The 18261-nt window shown below is 31.6% G+C and overlaps 1 protein-coding gene and 1 long non-coding RNA gene across 4 annotated transcripts; one reads left to right on the top strand and one right to left on the bottom strand.

Annotated features, from left to right (window-relative positions):
* Nucleotides 1–99: 99 nt before the first annotated feature.
* Nucleotides 100–12963, bottom strand: Setx (probable helicase senataxin). Of its 3 annotated transcripts, none has more exons than XM_074242323.1 (8): nucleotides 12826–12963; nucleotides 9022–9091; nucleotides 8527–8640; nucleotides 7647–7802; nucleotides 6751–6889; nucleotides 1552–6670; nucleotides 1265–1475; nucleotides 100–438 (listed from the first exon to the last, which is right to left on the bottom strand). In XM_074242323.1, the coding sequence occupies exons 2-8, from the start codon at nucleotides 9085–9087 to the stop codon at nucleotides 313–315; spliced, it is 5931 nt and encodes a 1976-aa protein (XP_074098424.1). In that variant the 5' UTR covers nucleotides 9088–9091; nucleotides 12826–12963; the 3' UTR covers nucleotides 100–312. The 3 variants fall into 3 exon arrangements, with proteins under 3 accessions (XP_074098424.1, XP_074098426.1, XP_074098425.1); XM_074242325.1 differs by having other exon boundaries at nucleotides 6766–6889; XM_074242324.1 differs by lacking the exon at nucleotides 12826–12963 and having other exon boundaries at nucleotides 9022–9179.
* LOC141527067 (uncharacterized) lies at nucleotides 10646–17590 on the top strand. The gene is made up of 5 exons (XR_012479132.1): nucleotides 10646–11220; nucleotides 12857–13214; nucleotides 13284–13575; nucleotides 13684–13770; nucleotides 17427–17590. It is a non-coding gene; the product is annotated as an uncharacterized LOC141527067 (long non-coding RNA).
* The last annotated feature ends 671 nt before the right edge of the window (nucleotides 17591–18261 follow it).

The following is an 18261-nucleotide window of genomic DNA, read 5'->3' as shown; positions in this document are numbered from 1 at the left end:
CTAATATGGTAAACAAATATATATATATATATATATATATATATATATATATATATATATATATATATATATATATATATATATAAATAATAAATAAAAAATAGATATAAAAATAACAAAATTACGGAAAAATTAAAACTAACATTATAATACATTACATAGTAATTGATATTTTAACATATTTTAAAGAATTTAATTCAACTTTTTAGTTTAACCTATCACAACTATTAAACGGCTTAACAGTAGTAGCTTCTTTTGACTTATGATAACTTATGATAAAATTTCTTATATAAATATATTTCATATATTTGTTCATTTCATAAAGGCTAGTTTAATAATATTTTGTTTGATCCGTTCTTGATCAGTTCTATGGTCAGTATTAATATAAAAGTTCCGTGATCGAGCATCTTTTATCAGCGCACCCCATGTGTCATCTCTCTGTAAAATAAAAAATTTTCAATAAGCAATTTATAAACAATTATTTCAAAAAATAATTGATGCATTTTTTTCAATTAAATTCTACTGTAAATTGAATTCTTAAAAATAAAAATTACTCTAAAATATACTGAGAGAAAAAATTTCTTTTGAAAAAAAAAATGAACAATGTTGTACTAAGGAATTAAGGAGTTAGGGGTAGTAAAAATTTATAAGTTTTTTTTCAAAATTTGTTAAAATTGTGATAATCAACTTTTTTTTTTTTTTTTTAATTATTATTTTATGTATTTTTTTTTGTTTGTTTTAAAGTCGCATAAACTACTAAGGTCATGAGCGACTACGGTAGGGGGTAAACTTTTTTGAGACTGGAACTTGTTTCATCTTTTTGGGCTCAGCAGAATAATACACTTAAATATTGAAAATATTTATTGAGATACGCCGGACTCGAACCCGGTCCAATGCATTTTGGAAAGCAAGGGCCGGATCCGATAGGCTACTACGCGCCTTTTTATGTATTTGAAAAAAAAAATATATCAAAATTTTCAAAAAAAAATTTCGTTCAAAAAAATGAAAATTAAAATGGTAGAACCCACTTGTAAAAAATTAACAAAAATTTTTTTTATTTAGGAGAAAAAAAAATACGATATAATTGAGAATTTTCACCCAAAATTTTTTTTTTCAAATTCAGAAAACTTTTTTTGCAACAAGAAGGTGACTAAATAATAAAATTTTTGAAAATTTTCGACAGTATAATTTCTTAATACAACACTTGTTATTTTTTCAAGTATATTGTAGATAATAAATAACAAAAAAAAAATTTGAAACTTACTTCAAATGTTTTGAAATTTCCACAAAGAAACAGTGAATATTTAGCACGCGTCAATGCAACACAAAGTCGCTGCCTGTCAGTCAAAAATCCAATTCCGTTGCTCCTGACACATGACATGATAATAATTTCCCTTTCTTGCCCTTGGAAGCCATCAACAGTGCTTACTTGTCTTGTAAATCTATTTTTAATTCTATCAGGTACTGTGGCAAATCTGCAGCAAATAAAAAATATATTAATAAAAAAAAAACAATTAATAAAATTCTTAACATTAAAAAGTAAATACTAACTTTTCCTCCATTTTTCGTTGAATTATTTTCCTTTGGTCCTGGTATGGCGTAATAACTCCAATTCGAATAATTCCTTCCACATTGTCCAAGTTGGCACCAATGACTATAGCGTGGATCATATTAACTACGTAAGTGGCCTCGTCCGAATTCGAGAATTGATTATTGTCCTGAACAGACGTCAGGTTGAAAATTTTGTACGGTGAATAAGGCCACACTATTGACTTAATAGATGAATGCAGCTGATGGCTATAGAAGAATCTATTCGGCCAGTAAACAATCGGATGGGCCATTCGATACTGAGTGTTCAGCGATATAATGGGGTTCTCCAATTCACTCATAAATTTGTCATGAATTCTCGAAAACAAAGATTTGTCATAATTAAGCTCCTTAGCTCTAGAAGACAAAACAGTTGCCGGCAACTGCTGGGGATCTCCAACAAGGATCAACTTGATAACACCAAGCATCAGCGGAATCAAAGTCTCCGGCTCGGTACTCTGCGTCGCTTCATCAACAATACAGACACTTATCTTCTTGGAACTTCTGTTTCCAAACGCTAACTCCATCGGTTGAGTGTAACAAGACGACAATGTGCAAGTAATAATATCCGCTGTAGATAAAAGTTTGTTCTCCAAGCTTGCCCACTTTCCGCTGTTATGATATCTCACCTGCTTGGAGGATTGCAGTAGTGCAAGTTGAGTAGTCCAATCTTCCAATCTCTTCTTGAACTTAAGTGAATCACCCTCCGGAATTGGCTCCCTCGAATTTTCCATAGAAGCTTTTAATCCTAAAATATTTAGCCGAAGTCGATTTATCTCGTTGTCAGCACTGACGTCACCGGGTTCTTTGGCTGCCCAAGCACGTTCAACGAGGTTAGTCAGCGAGACCTCTTTGACCCGAGGATGCATCATTTTAGCGTTGCCGACTCTCACCAGCCTGAACGAATCATGAGAGTTTTCTCTTTGGAATTTAGCTCTAATCTCCAAAAGTCTCATGGTTATTTCATCAACAGCCGCGTTGGATGGCGCGCAGACAAGAATCCTTCGTCTGTCATTATTTGCGTACCGATTTTGTCCGTACATAATTTCAGTGATGAGATTGACAATAACTCTGGACTTTCCGGTTCCTGGTGGGCCTTCAACCAAACAGATCTTGGGTTTTTTTTCAAGAACAGCATTAGTTATAGACAAAACTGCAACCATCTGTCTTTCATTTAACGCATCACCTGTAACGAACTTGTAATTTTTGAAATTGGTATCTTTCGTTAACTCGTAGCATTCTTTTTTGACATCTGGCTGAATAATATGATGAAGAAGCGGATTCGAAGGAAGATGTAAAATAGCTTGGACCATTCTCAGATGTGGACGCATGTAGTATCTGGTTTTCATCCTAAGAACTCGGTTGAACTTTATGTTCAGAGGTAAAGACTTGGTCGTGCAAGTCAAAGTTACAACTGCATAAGGGTTCGGCACTGTGTTTTGCAGGTACTTGTTGTAGGGGGTACTAGATGGTGTTATCACAGTTTTATGGCTATCTTTTACGTAAGCGAAAATAGGTCGAAAGTGAATCTCTTTCTCGACGACGATCGGCAGTTCCAGCATAACCAGTTCTCCAGGTGTCGCATGCTGCCGCAAATCAATTTGTGATTTACTACACAAAATGTCGGCTGTGAATACTGTAAGCGTGTGATTGGTCGAGCGGATAGGAGTTTGAGTAATCGAGTTTTGTCCGATCACCGCTTGCATATTCCGACGTGCTTTCATGAATTCCCGGTCGTTAGCTTCCTTGACAATACCAGCCCACATCTCCAGCAACATCAGGTCGGCCATAATGCTATAATAATCGCTGTAATTAGCGTAAGAAGACAAGTGAGGAATTTGTCCTTCGGGGACAATCGGTAAGTTTTTCTGGGACTTTTGATCGTAGGCTTTGGGGTCCAGCCATTGCGGGTTCCAGTCAAAGATCCTTAGAAGAAATTCGTCGAGTTGCGGACCTGAAATTCGTCTTGGTTCGTTGAATGTATTTGTAACAATATGCTTCAAAGTTGATGCGTTCTGGTTCTGATGAACAGGCGCTGAAGCAGAAGGCGGTGCTGGTAGCGCTTTCGGAGTCGTGATAGTTGACAAATTCGGTAAGTACATTGATGGATCACCCGGCAGCGTGTTTTGGACTACCACGGTCTTTGGCATAGCAGCGTCTTTTTGAATACATTTTCGTATCAATTTATTTCCTGGTAAAATGTCGATTAAGTGAACTACTGGAGGCGTTGTTGCGAATCTTATTCTCTTTTTCGGTTTACCGATTTGTGGAAGATTATTACTAGAAATACCATTTGGTACGTAATTGGCTTCTCCTCTTTCTGGTGTTTTCTTCAAAATACCACGAATTATCCGGCTTGATTGATGGAAAGACGAATTCGATGGACGAGAAGCTGCTGATGGTCTAGAGAAGACTTGGTTAATTTGTGGAATACAAGGCTCTGGAGAAACCTTTCTAATTTGTCGAGAATAATTTATCTTTGGTGGTGAGTAGTCATTAGGGCTTGAACTAGCAGATCTTCCATTGCTAGTTGTTGGAGTGTCAATATAAACCTTTAAAGTATCTTCCATGTCGATGTCATTGCTGAAACCTGGATCCGCAATAGCATTCATATCGTGACTGCTATCTGAGTCAGTGTCTTTGTCTTCCTGCGGCGGAGGCTCGGGGTATCCAGGACAAGAATTTGTGGAAATAACATCGGAAAGATCGTCAACAGCCGTTGAATTAGCATTTACTTGATTATTTTTAATACCTTCTGCATGCAAATCGAAAACCGAGACATTGTTAATCTTCACTGGTTCTTTTTTAGCAGCATCATCGTCTTTTGAATCATCGAGATTTACCCCCTCTGGGACGAGGAACATTCCGCGATTTCTAGAAACCTTAGCTACAGCTTTACTGACTCTTTTGGTAGCAGTGTTGTCGCCATTACCCTTCGGCTTCTCTGTTAATTGTTTCAATTTTTCCTTACGATCTTGTAATAATTCTTTATTATGTCGCTTATTGATTGCTTTATGGATAGATCCAGCATTATCACGAATTTCCTTCTCACGAAGCGATTTTCTCAGACGATCTTTCTGTTTCTCGATTGGGTTGTCGGACTTGGAAGAATTAGCCAACTTTGTGGGTTTCGAGAAGAGATCTGAGTTGTAATCTTCTTCTTGATTGTCAGTACCAGTTGGTGGACTCGAACCAGCTTCGTCAGAAGCTTTTGGAGTGTTTAAAGCGACATCAGAAGCACTAAGAGTAGCACTAACTCCATGCCGTCCTCCCCGAGTAAATATCGGCGGCTCAATAGTCTTGATTTTCTTCTCAACTTTTTTTGAAATAGAAACTCTTCTTCCGTCAATCACCAAAATCTTAGTTTCGGTTTCAGCTTTGACAGGCTCTTTCGAAAGTGTTTCTGCGGCAGCAGAAGTCGAAGCTACAGGTTTATCACTCTTTCGTTCTTCAGAAGACTCTTGAGAAGTCTTTCTCTTCTTAATTTTCTTCTTGTCGTCAATAATATTCTTATCACTCTCCAACAGAGCTTCTTCAAACGGAATATGTGCCGCTTTTTCTTCCTTCTTCTTATTTTCTTTTTTTTGATATTTATTTTTCTTTTTATTTTTCGGTTTGTCTTTTTCCGCTCGTTTAATTTTCTCTTCAACTCTTACTTGATCTTTCGACTCTTCTTGAACAACCTTATGTTTTTTAATCGCACCCTTGTTTTTAGGTTCTTCTTTTTCATCTTTCTCAACTGGTTTTTCATTTTTATCAACCTTAGACTCTTTAGACGGCCTAGACATTTCGTCAGCGATAATAGACTTGACAATCGGAGTTGTGAATTCGACGTTGCTTCTGATAATAATTTTTTTAATCTTTTTAGTCTCATCGACTTTTTTCGTGCTCTGATACGGCGCAAGTTTAGGTTCTTCGAATGAAGTTCTGAATTCATAAGCATCGATTAGTTGTTTCGACAGATCTTTAGAGCTACTATCTCTCTCCGATTTCCGACTTTTTGATTTATCTTTAGGCTTACTGTGACTTTCCTTGCGGCGATCCTCTGGAATTTTATTTTTTTTATCCTTTTTCCCTTTCTTGACATCTTTTTCCTTAACAGATTCAGGGATTGCAACAGCAGCTACAGCTTCAGTTAGTTTCACCGGTTCTTTAACATCCTCAATTTCGTCAGTAATCATATCCTCGGAAGCAATTACTCCGTCTGACATCTCAGTGTCTTCTGTTTCTATCAGAAATTCTTCTTTTTCCAACGAATCGAGCAATCCATTGACGATTTCATCTTCTTTGTCATCATTTTGATCGATAGGCTCTTCCTTAATTTTCAGTGACTCAATTTCACTGCTACTGCGGCTTTCCAACTGACTACCCGACAGTTTCATCAGCCACGGGTCTCTGGTAGAGTCATACTCATCATCGTCATCAGATAGAACGATGACAGGATACTCAGACTCTTCAACTTCTTCGGTCGACGAACCATTGTAGCAGTCGATGTTGTCTGTTCCAAGATCGCATTCTTCTTTAATTATTGAAGAAACTGGTGCGGCATCGGCAGTGGCATTATTATCATCATTGGCGGCCTCCTCATCATCAAAAAGTTGAGAAGCTGGAAATATGACCACGTCGTCATTATCAGTTTGATTCACATCGACGGGCTCATCCGTATCTTTTTCAACTTTCAGCTCTTTTTTCACGACAACCGATTCATCTATATTTTTGGCAGCAATTTTGGGGCTCGATACAGGTGAATCGCTGAATATATCATTGGAATTAGCTTCATCGTTAAGCAACGACGATGACCTCGAAGCAAGACTCAATTGTTCATTATGAGACGTTGAGCCGTTGACTATAGGATTCGTAGAAGGATTCGAAGTTTGAGCTGAATTTTGTGGATCCGGTCTATTATTAATTACTGAATTTTCCTCTACTTCTTCTTCTTCTTCTTCTGGTATATCCAGCTCGTATTTTATTAGACTATTTTCTTGGCCAACTTGTGCAGCTGAAGTAGACGGGTGTACGATAGGCAACCTTAGTTCTGGTTGTACGTTTGGAATAGGGTCGTCTTCAATCATAATACAGTCATCTAAAATTGAAGATTATTTTTGAATTATAGCTTTGTTATTCAATGAAATTATGATTACGTTTTTTTAAAAAGAATTATACCATCTGATACATAACCATCTTCAACATTTTCTAATCGGGGAACTTTACATGGCACAGGAGATACTCCGTTTGATTTTCTTTTTTCTCCCACTTCTTCCTTCAAATTTCCGTGATCATTTTGTTTTGAATAATCTACAGGCTGAAAAAATTAAAATTTATGTTTGAATTTATTTTTTAAATCTTAGGAATATTTACATTCTTTATAAAAAAAAATTTTTTTGAAAAAATTTCGGTAATTATTTGCAAGTGGGATCAACCTCATTTTGGGACATAACTAGATGAAAAATTAACATTTTTTAATTTTATTTTGTTCTACTTGTTTTTATGGCGCATTTATGATAAAAAATTTAAACAATTAAAAAAATTTTTTTTAATTTTATTAATTTAAATAAAATTTAATAAATTAATAATTTAATAGATTTAAATAATTTAAACAATTAAAAAAAAAATAATATCACAATTTTCTAAAAAAATGCATAAATTTTTTTTTTTATTTGTAAAATTTGTTAAAATTTTACAACTTTTTGTTTTAATTGTTCATTTTTTTTGTATTTAAAAAAAATATATCAATAAAATCAAATAGAAATTTTGTTCAAAAAAATATAAATTAAAATGGTTGACCCCACTTGCAAATATTTACCAAATTTTAAATCATTATCAAAAAGAGTGTATTATTCATAAAAATTTTTCTTGATTAATTTCTAAATATTTATAATATTAAATCTTTTATATATTTTACATAAATAACTTTAATTCCTTTATCAATAAGTTGATGCAAATTGAAAGAACAACATTTTTTTTACAGTAGAAATTATATTTTAACGCTTCTCACTCCAACTAAAAATTGAAATGTAAAATTATTTTAAATTATAATGTACGTATAAAAAAAAATTTACTAGTCTCCTTAGTCGATAGACAAAGCGTGTTTCGTTTTCTTCGAACTCATTATCTTCCGTTTTGTGACAAGAAATCCCAAGAACATTTCCGATGCGGACAGTATGGAACACTTTAGGTTGAACTCTTTGTCCATTGATGTACGTACCATTAGCACTCTGAAAAATAAACAAATTAATCAATAAAAATTACTTTTGATCTTTAACAGTATTCATTGCTCTTAAAAATATATTATTAAAAATGAAATATTTTCGAAGAGATTAAAAGAAGGATTCGATTATACGACTTATTCCGAATTTTTATAATTAAATATTACAATCAGATTACACAAATTTTATACTTTATGAGATTACTCCAATTTTATAAAAGTTTGAAACTTTTAAAAAATATAAAAACACTTAAAAAATTTCGGTTTTTATATAATTATTATTGTAAATAATATTTAATTTAATTAGTAATTTATAAATATTTTTTGCTAATTCTTTTCAAATCAAAAAAATTTTTTTTTCGAATATCTGTTACTTAAAGAATAATTTTAAAAAATTATTTTATTTGCTCATTTAAAATTAAAGAACTTTAAATTATTAAAAATTGATTATTATATACATGCTTGTAAATTAAATATATATAATAATAATAATAATAATAATAATAATAATAATAATAATAATAATAATAATAATAATAATAATAATAATAATAATAATAATAATAATAATAATATATATATATATATATATATATATATATATATATATATATATATATATATATAATATAAATAAAAATAATTTTTTTTTAAAAGCCATTAAAAAAAAGGAAAAAAAAACAATTAATTAAATTTGAATTATTTTAAAAAAATAAACAATAAATAAAATTTACCTGAAGGTCGTAAACTTGAAAATGGTTTTGTGAAACCGTGAAAGTGCAGTGCTCCCTCGAAACTGTAACACTGTTCATCATGATATCGTTTGTTCGCTGTCGTCCACACGTATACTAGAAAAAATTTCGAATAATTAGTGAATTTAATTGACAATAATTAAACATGCAATTATTAGTTTAAAAAGGGAACAATTTAAATTTAATGATATGAAGAAAAAAATGTAACACTGAAGTTGACGGATATTGAAAATCTTTTTAGAATTTTATAGCAATTAAATTATTAAAAAAAAATCAATTAAAAGTTTCACATGTGAAAATTAATAAAAATTACAAGTGAAAAATTTTAGAAGCATTTTTTTACTGTAATCAATTTGTTAAAAAAATTTTTTAAATTAACAGCTGACCGCTAACTTCAGTTTTATAAAAAAAATTCATGTCAACAAAGTACAAAACAACACAATTAAAAACTCGTTGACAGGGTCTTGTATGACTTACCCCTCTGAAATCGGGTAAGGGGATACCGTTGTGAGAACCGACTGGCTCGAGATAAAAGCCGTTCATTTTTCTGCAACATAAAATTTACGGTAAATTAAAATATAAACAATGAAACTCCGAAACGTTATTTTGCGGTCTCGTCTACATCTTTATTACACGAAACTCAGTTTGTACGGTTCAGTGATAGAAAATTGAACTTCGTATAGAAAATAATCATGTAACCTACATTACCAGCAGTCGATAAGTTTGATCTCTGTAATTCGGCACTTTTGACGCTATCAAAAAAATTAAAGAGCGCTACGAGTGTTGAGAAGATAGTGCGGCAGCGCGGCCGGACTGTGGGAGAAGTTAATGTGAGTGGTAGAAGTAAAGCATGCGCGGGCAGCAATCGTAGAAACGCGTGTTGTGTTTTGTAGTAAACAAATGAACGCGCAGCGTTCCTGACAGTGGTATGCTGCCGTAGTGTGGCCAGAACGTGCTTTTTTCTTACCCCCTCTTTGTAGGACACTCTCATCTGACTACATTGAAAGCGGTACAAAGTGGGGGTAAAAAAATCGCACGATCTGGCCACACTGTGCTGTCGTGAGCGAGGAATGTTAAGAGACTGTAACGAGTGAGTACGGACTACGTTTTATGAGGCGACTTAAAATGGGGTAGACCTCTATAGCCATGAAAGTGATGACTTAAATAACCGATAACATAGGTTCCGATGACTTGAATTCCTATAGCCCAGATTCCGATTACCAAGATTCCGATAGCCAAGATTTTTAATTACCAAGATTCCGATAGCCAAGATTTTTAATTACCAAGATTCCGATAGCCAAGATTTTTGATTGGATATAATCCCATTAACCCAGAATCCCGATGGAGTAAAATTCCAAATGCATCTGTGAAAAAATTTTTATTCAGATAGGTGGCGCTATTTTATTGCAGCTCATATTTTCCATAATACTTTAAGACTGTTTACATCAAACGACAGCACATTATAAGGAGTAATTTAAAAAATTTTTAAAGTTTTAAAATTTTGATTCTAATTCCGTATAGAACTAATTATATTTGTAATTAATTAATTAATTAATTTTAAATAATTAAATAGAAAGGTATAACACCAAATTAATAATGAATTTTTTTATTTTAAGATTTTTTAATTATTTTAATATAAAAACTAATCACTCAAAATTTATAAAATTTTATTTTTCAAATATACCATAGCTACTATTAACATTTTTATTTTTTAATTAGTTCATAAAATAACTAATAATAAAATATTATTTTTTTAATTTCATCCAAAAACACCTGATGATAAAAAAATATCAATCTAAAATTTTATCTTAATAATTAAACTGGAGGTCACTAGAATTCATTATTAAAATATAATAAAAATAAAAATAATTAATAAAAACTATTCTAAACAGGCCATTTACGACCAATGATTCGTCGAGGGCCTCCCAGGTATATTGTACGAGCAATTCTTCGTAATTTGGCTCATCGTCGAGCTCCAACGACCCAATCGGCAGTTTTATGGTATATTTGAAAAATAAAATTTTATAAATTTTGAGTGATTAGTTTTTATATTAAAATAATTAAAAATCTTAAAATAAAAAAATTCATTATTAATTTGGTGTTATACCTTTCTATTTAATTATTTAAAATTAATTAATTAATTAATTACAAATATAATTAGTTCTATACGGAATTAGAATCAAAATTTTAAAACTTTAAAAATTTTTTAAATTACTCCTTATAATGTGCTGTCGTTTGATGTAAACAGTCTTAAAGTATTATGGAAAATATGAGCTGCAATAAAATAGCGCCACCTATCTGAATAAAAATTTTTTCACAGATGCATTTGGAATTTTACTCCATCGGGATTCTGGGTTAATGAGATTATATCCAATCAAAAATCTTGGCTATCGGAATCTTGGTAATTAAAAATCTTGGCTATCGGAATCTTGGTAATCGGAATCTGGGCTATAGGAATTCAAGTCATCGGAACCTATGTTATCGGTTATTTAAGTCATCACTTTCATGGCTATAGAGGTCTACCCTTAAAATGTTTAACTGCGTCTATTCTGAGAACTGTGAATGTAAGTTATACAAAAGTAGTTTTCGTATTTATTGTTGGGATAATTTTAAGTGTTGAAATTCTTAAGAAGATTTTGAAGATATAATCAACGAAAACAATTGTGGATGAAGAAGGTTAGTAAAAAACTTCTTAAACTAAGCTGCTAGAGATTAAGAGTTTTAAAGTTCGAATGATATCAAATTTAGCTGTTACTTGAAAATTATGTAATTTTTTTTAACAAATAAATTTGTTCCAAAAAATTATTTTTAAGAAATTGCATTTTTAGTTTTTCAAAATTTCCAAATTTTGGATGTCAATTTTTCCATCATTTTTGCTGTCACAATTTATTTGTTACAAAAATTTTTAAAATTATCAACTATCTGCTTAATTAATTTTCATGAACATTAATTAGTCTTTTAATTAATTTGAACATTAATGAGTTTTTAATATTCTTTTGCGTTAATAAATTTGCAATCAGTGTGTGAAAATTCGTAATTTGAATTTTTTTTTTTTTTTTTGATTTTTTGATCGGAGTGAAATTTATAAATCTGGATTTTTAAAATTAGATAAATTTTTTAAAATATATAAAATCACGGCTTGAAGAAAAATTTAAGAATTCATTTTTTTTTTTTTTTTAAAGAAAAAATATTCAGTTATTTCAATATTGATTATTTTGGGTGTTTTTTGACAAAAGTTTTGGTGATCAAGTTTTTCGAAAAAAAAAAAAAAAATGGATTACTTGGGATTCTTAGAATTTATAAATTTTTCTCATTTTTTTAATTTATAATTATTACTATGTGAAAATTGTAAAGTTGATTTTTATACAATTTTTTGGAAAAAAAGTGTATGAGCGTAAATTTCTTTGTAATAATTAAAACTTTTGTTGGCGTCGAAAAATTCAAAATTACGAACTTTAAATAATGATACAAATGTTAATTTCGCAGACATCAAACAAATTTTATATTTTTTAATGGTTAAATTCATGAAAAAAAAAATTTCAATTTTCTTAGCGGGAAGTTAAAAAAAAATTTTAATTATGAGACGTAGTAATTTTTATAATTTTTTAAACGAAGTAATTATGGCAAGAGAATTGAATTTAAACAATTTCATCTTTAAAACTCTTCAAAAATTATAAACGCAATTTTTTATAAACAATTTTCTCGACCAAATTTGTTTTCCAGAAAAAATAAAAAAAATTGTCAAGCACCGGCTAATTTTAGTATTTTAAGAATAGAAAGAAGAAAGCGTGGAAAATTTTTTGATGAAATCTAAATATATAATTTTTTAGAAAAACGATAAATTGTCACGATATAATTTTTTTTGTGTCAGTTGAAAGTTTATACTTTAAATCGTATTGTTTTGGTAAATTTTTTTGTAAGCAAATTATCTACCACTAGAGAAATAAATTATAAATCCCTTTAAAATACTTAACACAAAGTAAAATATCAAATTAATTTTTCTGAAAAGAATTGCGCAAAACCCGTAAAAATAATTACAACGCGAGAATCAATTTTTAAATTTCGTTTAGAAAGAAAAAACCCGTCAAAATATTTCAAAAAATCGACAAAAAATATAAATATATAATTATAGAATGATCATATAAAATAACTAATCCATGTAATAATTAAAAAAACGACACTGAAGAATAATTTCTCTATGAAATAAAAAAAAAATGTTTAAAAAATCATAAAAAGTCGGTTTGATTGTTCTACAAGTAAATATAAAGACTAAAAACTTACCAAAGATATTAACTTCTTGATGGTTTTTCAGAAACACGCGCGAACACGATACAAGAGCACGTACTTACAGTATGAAAGAGCTTTTCAACTGCGTAGTACAGCGCCCAGAGCCGTGTTGTAAGTATCAAAATCGAAGAAATGGTGAACACTTCCTTTGTCTCGCTATCAGTCGCACAGTCGTAGCAAAACTACAACGCGCAACGTCAAGAGTTTCAATAGAAGTGTGATAGCGGGTCTCATTTCACGGAGTTTATATACCCGAGACCAAGATCCACAGGAAGCTTTTTGGGTGGGAGAACAACCTCATTGGCTGATTAACAACCAATAAGCTATCGTCTGCATGACGAAGTTTCAACATTCCTCAGCTATGTATCATCCCAAAACCTATGGTAGGCTTAACACACTTCACCCGAAAAATATAAATAATATTTAATTATAGACACATAAAATATTTCTAGGGACCGATGCTCAAATATTAACACATTTTGGGAAGAAACAAAAGGCTGTTTCTTACGTGTTTTTCCGAAGACAACCCCATTTCAAGGAATTTCTAGGTGGTTGATTTTAAAAAAAAATTCTGAGAAGTATTTTGTTCAAACATCCGGTCGCAAAGATAAAACATGTTTAAACCTTGGTTTCAAAATTCATTTGAACGGTTGCCTACTCTTGAAATTAAATATTTTTAGAGTGATGATAATTTTGAAGGACACTAGAAATACGTAGTTTCTCTAATACGTCGTAGGGAATAGCGTAAGTATTTAAGTAGTCGTAACATTTCATGGTTCTCATGCTTTTCATAAAAAAAACCTTCTAGTTTACTGTTAAATATTTTTGTATAAAATTGTTTCTTATTTTCAGGTACTTTCTATTAGGCCCTAGATGATTTTGAAGAGTATCGATTATTTATATCAAATTGCTGTGTAGTTTCTTCATTATGCGTCATAGGTAAAATGATTTGTATTTGAAAAATTCTTATTAGTTTTTCATTATCATTGATAATTTGTAACCAGGGGGTTTTGCCCAGGTTCAGTTAGCTACCCCTTTCCTCTTTAGAAAAGGCGCCACTGGGATTTTAGACACGGTGTCCCAGAAACCGGGGAACATGAAAGGGAAAAGACAGGGTCGTGAGAAGTCCGAGAAGGGCTGTAAATAAAACTGAGAAAAATTTATTTATAACAATTAAAATGATTTATTCAATCAATCTACAAACTTAACAAATTCCTTATAACTAACTTAATTGTGAGAACCTCTCACCTACGTTGGCCCTTGCCAATTATTCTTACAACTTAAACTAACTTAATCGTGAGAACCTCTCACCTACGCTGGCCCTTGCCAATTATTCTTATCTCGTCACTCCGACGGAATACCTTAAAATCTAAATTTTCCCTCGTCAACCTGACGGAATACTGATTAAAACCTATTCCCGACTGCGCCCCCGACTCGGGCGTCTATACAACGTTTCTAAATACTCACTAAATTCCATACAAGAATCGTCCACCGGACGCTAACTCAATACACACTTTATCCGAATTACTAATTCTCTAAATTCCTGAAATTTTACGCTTAACATTTCTTTAATACAAAATACCAAATTCACTAATTTAATTCATTATCAAAATTTCTCAACTAAATTCATTAACAGTTTTCTCAATAAATTAATTCACTAAATTTACTAAATTAATTGAATTTAGCCCAACGGCCTAGAATTAATTTTACAAAATTACAAATTTCAAATTCTAAAAATTTAACAAGCCTCATTAAATATTCAAACTACATATTCCAAAAGTGACCTTGACTATCTAAATTTCACAAATGCTTCTATTATTTCAACTTAATCAATTAATTTTAACTAAATAATTTCCCATAACTAAAAGGCTTGTAACAAACTAATTAATTGACGTTTATGAATAATTTACTTATAAAAGAATCTACTAAATTAAAAGTTACATCTGAGACAATAGCGATCATTAATTGACAAAATTTTATTACAGTTAATTCGGCCTCTCAATTTACAAATTCAAGCTTGGCCTGAAATAATTGTAATAATAATACCTGACTTAACTTTTACAACTCTCCAAACGTTGAGTGAAGTCCTGGTGGAAACGGGCGAAATCAGCGGCTAGTTGGTCTCTCTCTCTCGTCTCGAATAAACTTTCCGGCTCCAAGTAATGGATTCCCAATTCCGGATCGTAGATTGACTTCCTTCTTGATGGTCCTGAATCTCGATGACAGAATTTATTACACAGCACTACACTGACTCACTGTCTCAAAGCGTCACTGGCTCAAAAGGTGTTACTTGTTTCAGGGGCTGGCTCAAAAAGCGTTACTTGTTCCAGGGCCTGGCTCAAAAAGCCTCGATGTTTCTTTTGTCGGCTCTTTTATAACTCTTGACTCCGAGTTCTCGAACTTTCCTATTGTCAACCCCGCTTCGTTTTTGGGGACAGCAGTGGGGACTTTCGATTTGCACGCCCGGTGACAAGTCTGAACTACAGTGAAAACCGCTTATAACAACATTGAAGGGACCTCCTGTTAATGGTCGTTTTTGAAAATAATCAGTTACTTTCATTTGTTTCTTGCACTTAAACTGTACATATCTATTTTGTAATTCTCGGTTCATGTTACTCAATGTTTTATCGTAATTATACGAAATATTTTCATCGTTTCCGAGAAAATACTTTTTCAACACCGTAATTGCACTCAGAGCTTCATTAATCGAAGGTAATATAAAAGCCTCCTCCTGTTCTTGTTCTTCTTCTTCTTTGCTTTCATCGGGTTGGTCATTTTGAACTTGGCGTAAAATTTCTTCATCCGTCATTAGCGAACAAACAGCAACATTATCGTCTACTTCAATGAACTCTTGTACATCTTCCTCAGATAAAGATGGTACGAGAGCTTGTCCCAATTGTTGAAGTAAAACGTCATTCGTTTCAATAAAATCATCCCTTTCATCAGGATACTGCACAAAACCAGCATGTTTGAAACAGTTAGCAATAGTCCTTTGGGTAATATTTTTCCAAGCTTCTGATACCATCAAAATAGTATCAAGCAATGTGAGAGCTTTTTGCTCATTTTTTTCGAAACTTTGGAGTAAATGCACAACGAGCAATTTCCTGTAATGTGTCTTAAGAGATTTAATAACTCCTTGGACCATCGGCTGTAAGACGGAAGTTACGTTTGGTGGTAAAAATACGAGTTTTATAAATTTTAAATTATCAACTTTGCAGTGTGCGGGACAGTTGTCGACTATCAAAACAATTTTTCTTTGGTTGGCTTTTAGTTCAGCGTCCCAAGAGCGTAGCCACTTTTCAAAAATTTCAGACGTCATCCAAGATTTAGTATTATTCTTGTAGACTACAGGTAAAGAATTAACGTTTTTAAAACATCTCGGCTTTGTTGATTTTCCAATTACCAATAACTTTTTTTTGCTCGAGCCTGTCATGTTCGCAGCCACCATCACTGTTATTCTTGTCTTTGCCAATTTCCCACCAGTACATTTTTCACCTTTAAACTTTAGTGTTCTATCCGGAGTCATACTATAAAACAATCCTAACTCGTCTGCGTTGAAGATATCTTCCGGTTTGTAACCTTCACATAAAACAGGCCACTTTTGTGATAACCACTCTTCTTTTGTTCCACTTGGCACACCAGCCTCTTCACCACTAATTTTACCACTGATAATGTTATGACGATGCCTAAATCGTTGTATCCACGATGAAGAACCATTAAAAGTTTGTTTTCCTAGCTATCGTGCGAAATCATTGGCTTTCTCCTGCAAAATAGGACCACTAATTGGCATGTTATTTGATCGCTGGTGCTTAAACCACGTTAATAATGCTTGGTCTATGTCTTCATGTCCAGTTGTCCTAGCGCGTTTAATCTTGACGTTGTTTTTTTCAAACAGAGATTTGATTTTGTTTCTATTTTTCCAAATTGTAGAGATTGTTGAATGTGAAACATTGCATTCTTTTGCAATATTACTATTTGTTTCACCGTTTTCTAGTCGCCAAATTATGTGAGATTTTTCATTTATGTCGAAGACTTTCCGCTTTCTTTTTGACATTGTCAAAGAATTATTTTGCCAACGAACGAAAGTGTTTTCTACAACTTGTAAGACCATTAACTAAAATGAAAATTGTGATCCTCATTAATTTAAAGCTGCAAAATGAATGAAAGTATTTGTCAGACGCTATAACCGATGCATTTTGCTATGAGTTTACTACTATGAGTACTGTGAATTCAGTTGCTATAAACGATTTGTCGCTATAAGCAATGTTGTTATAAGCAGTTTTCAGCTTGAGTGTTTTATATGTAATAGAGACGGGACTTGAAAATTTCGTCGTAATAACCGGCAGGTCGCTTTAAGCGAAGTCGCTGTAAACGGTTTTGACTGTACTTGTCTAAAATCGAACGGTAAGGGAAAACCCTCATTTATCGTGGTGTCAATAAAGTGGTCGATAACGACCATGGAAAGTTCAGTTTTCCCTGTCACAAATTAATCCAATGGATAATGATTTTTTAATTATATAATTCTTATAAGTTTTTCACTATCATTGATGATTACCTTAATGGATAGTGATTTTTTAATTATATAATTGTTCTAGGTTCCTATGGCTATTGATAAAAATGTTCAGGTTTAAAAATGGAAAACTTCATTTTTTAATGAAAACAATCAATACTGTTTAATCTATTGTAGGTTTTTTGATAATTTGATAAAAAAAATAGTAAAATGTTGAAAATACGAGCGTAAAATTTTTTGAATATAAAGTTAATTTACTTACTATAATATAAAATTTTGTGTTAAAAAATATTAAACCAAATGAAAATAAAATAATTAAATCAATTATTAAACTATTCCATCAATTTTTAATTAACAATGTATTAATAAGTACTTTTTATTTGTTGAAATAATTTTTCAACATTTAAAATTCTTAAATTTTCAAATACAAAACAATGACAATTTAGTGACAATGATTCAATTCAATTTATAAAAGTATGCAATTTTTCCTCAACGTTTCTTTATAGCGTCTCACGTAAAACTATCGTCCGTAAACCGACTTTACAAACAACCAATTTTTTTCTTTTTAAAGTACTTTAAACCGTGTGTTTCTCGAAGCAACGTTTTCACAAACGGTCATCACAGTTTCTCCGAAACCTGCACGGAAAAAAGAAAACTCGAAAAATTACTTTATAAATAGTAATGTGTCCTGTCGTTTTCAAAACTAGAAAAATTGCAATTCGAAATAACATTTTTCCAAATTCAAACTTTGAATGTTAATTTTCAGAGCTTTCAATGTAGTATTTACATTTGAATATGTAATTCTTACAAAATCTGTGATAATTACAATCTGAAACTAATTTTTAAAGTTTTCATCATGGAGCGTCACGTTACATTATATAACGTAATTTTTCTACTTTTACTTTTTTCCGTGTGTGCGG

This window comes from Cotesia typhae, unplaced genomic scaffold (genome assembly GCF_013202065.1).
Source record: "Cotesia typhae breed Kobodo isofemale line unplaced genomic scaffold, CoteBio_Ctyphae contig_4, whole genome shotgun sequence".
Taxonomy (NCBI): domain Eukaryota; kingdom Metazoa; phylum Arthropoda; class Insecta; order Hymenoptera; family Braconidae; genus Cotesia; species Cotesia typhae.
This window is presented reverse-complemented; position numbering and strand designations above follow the sequence as displayed.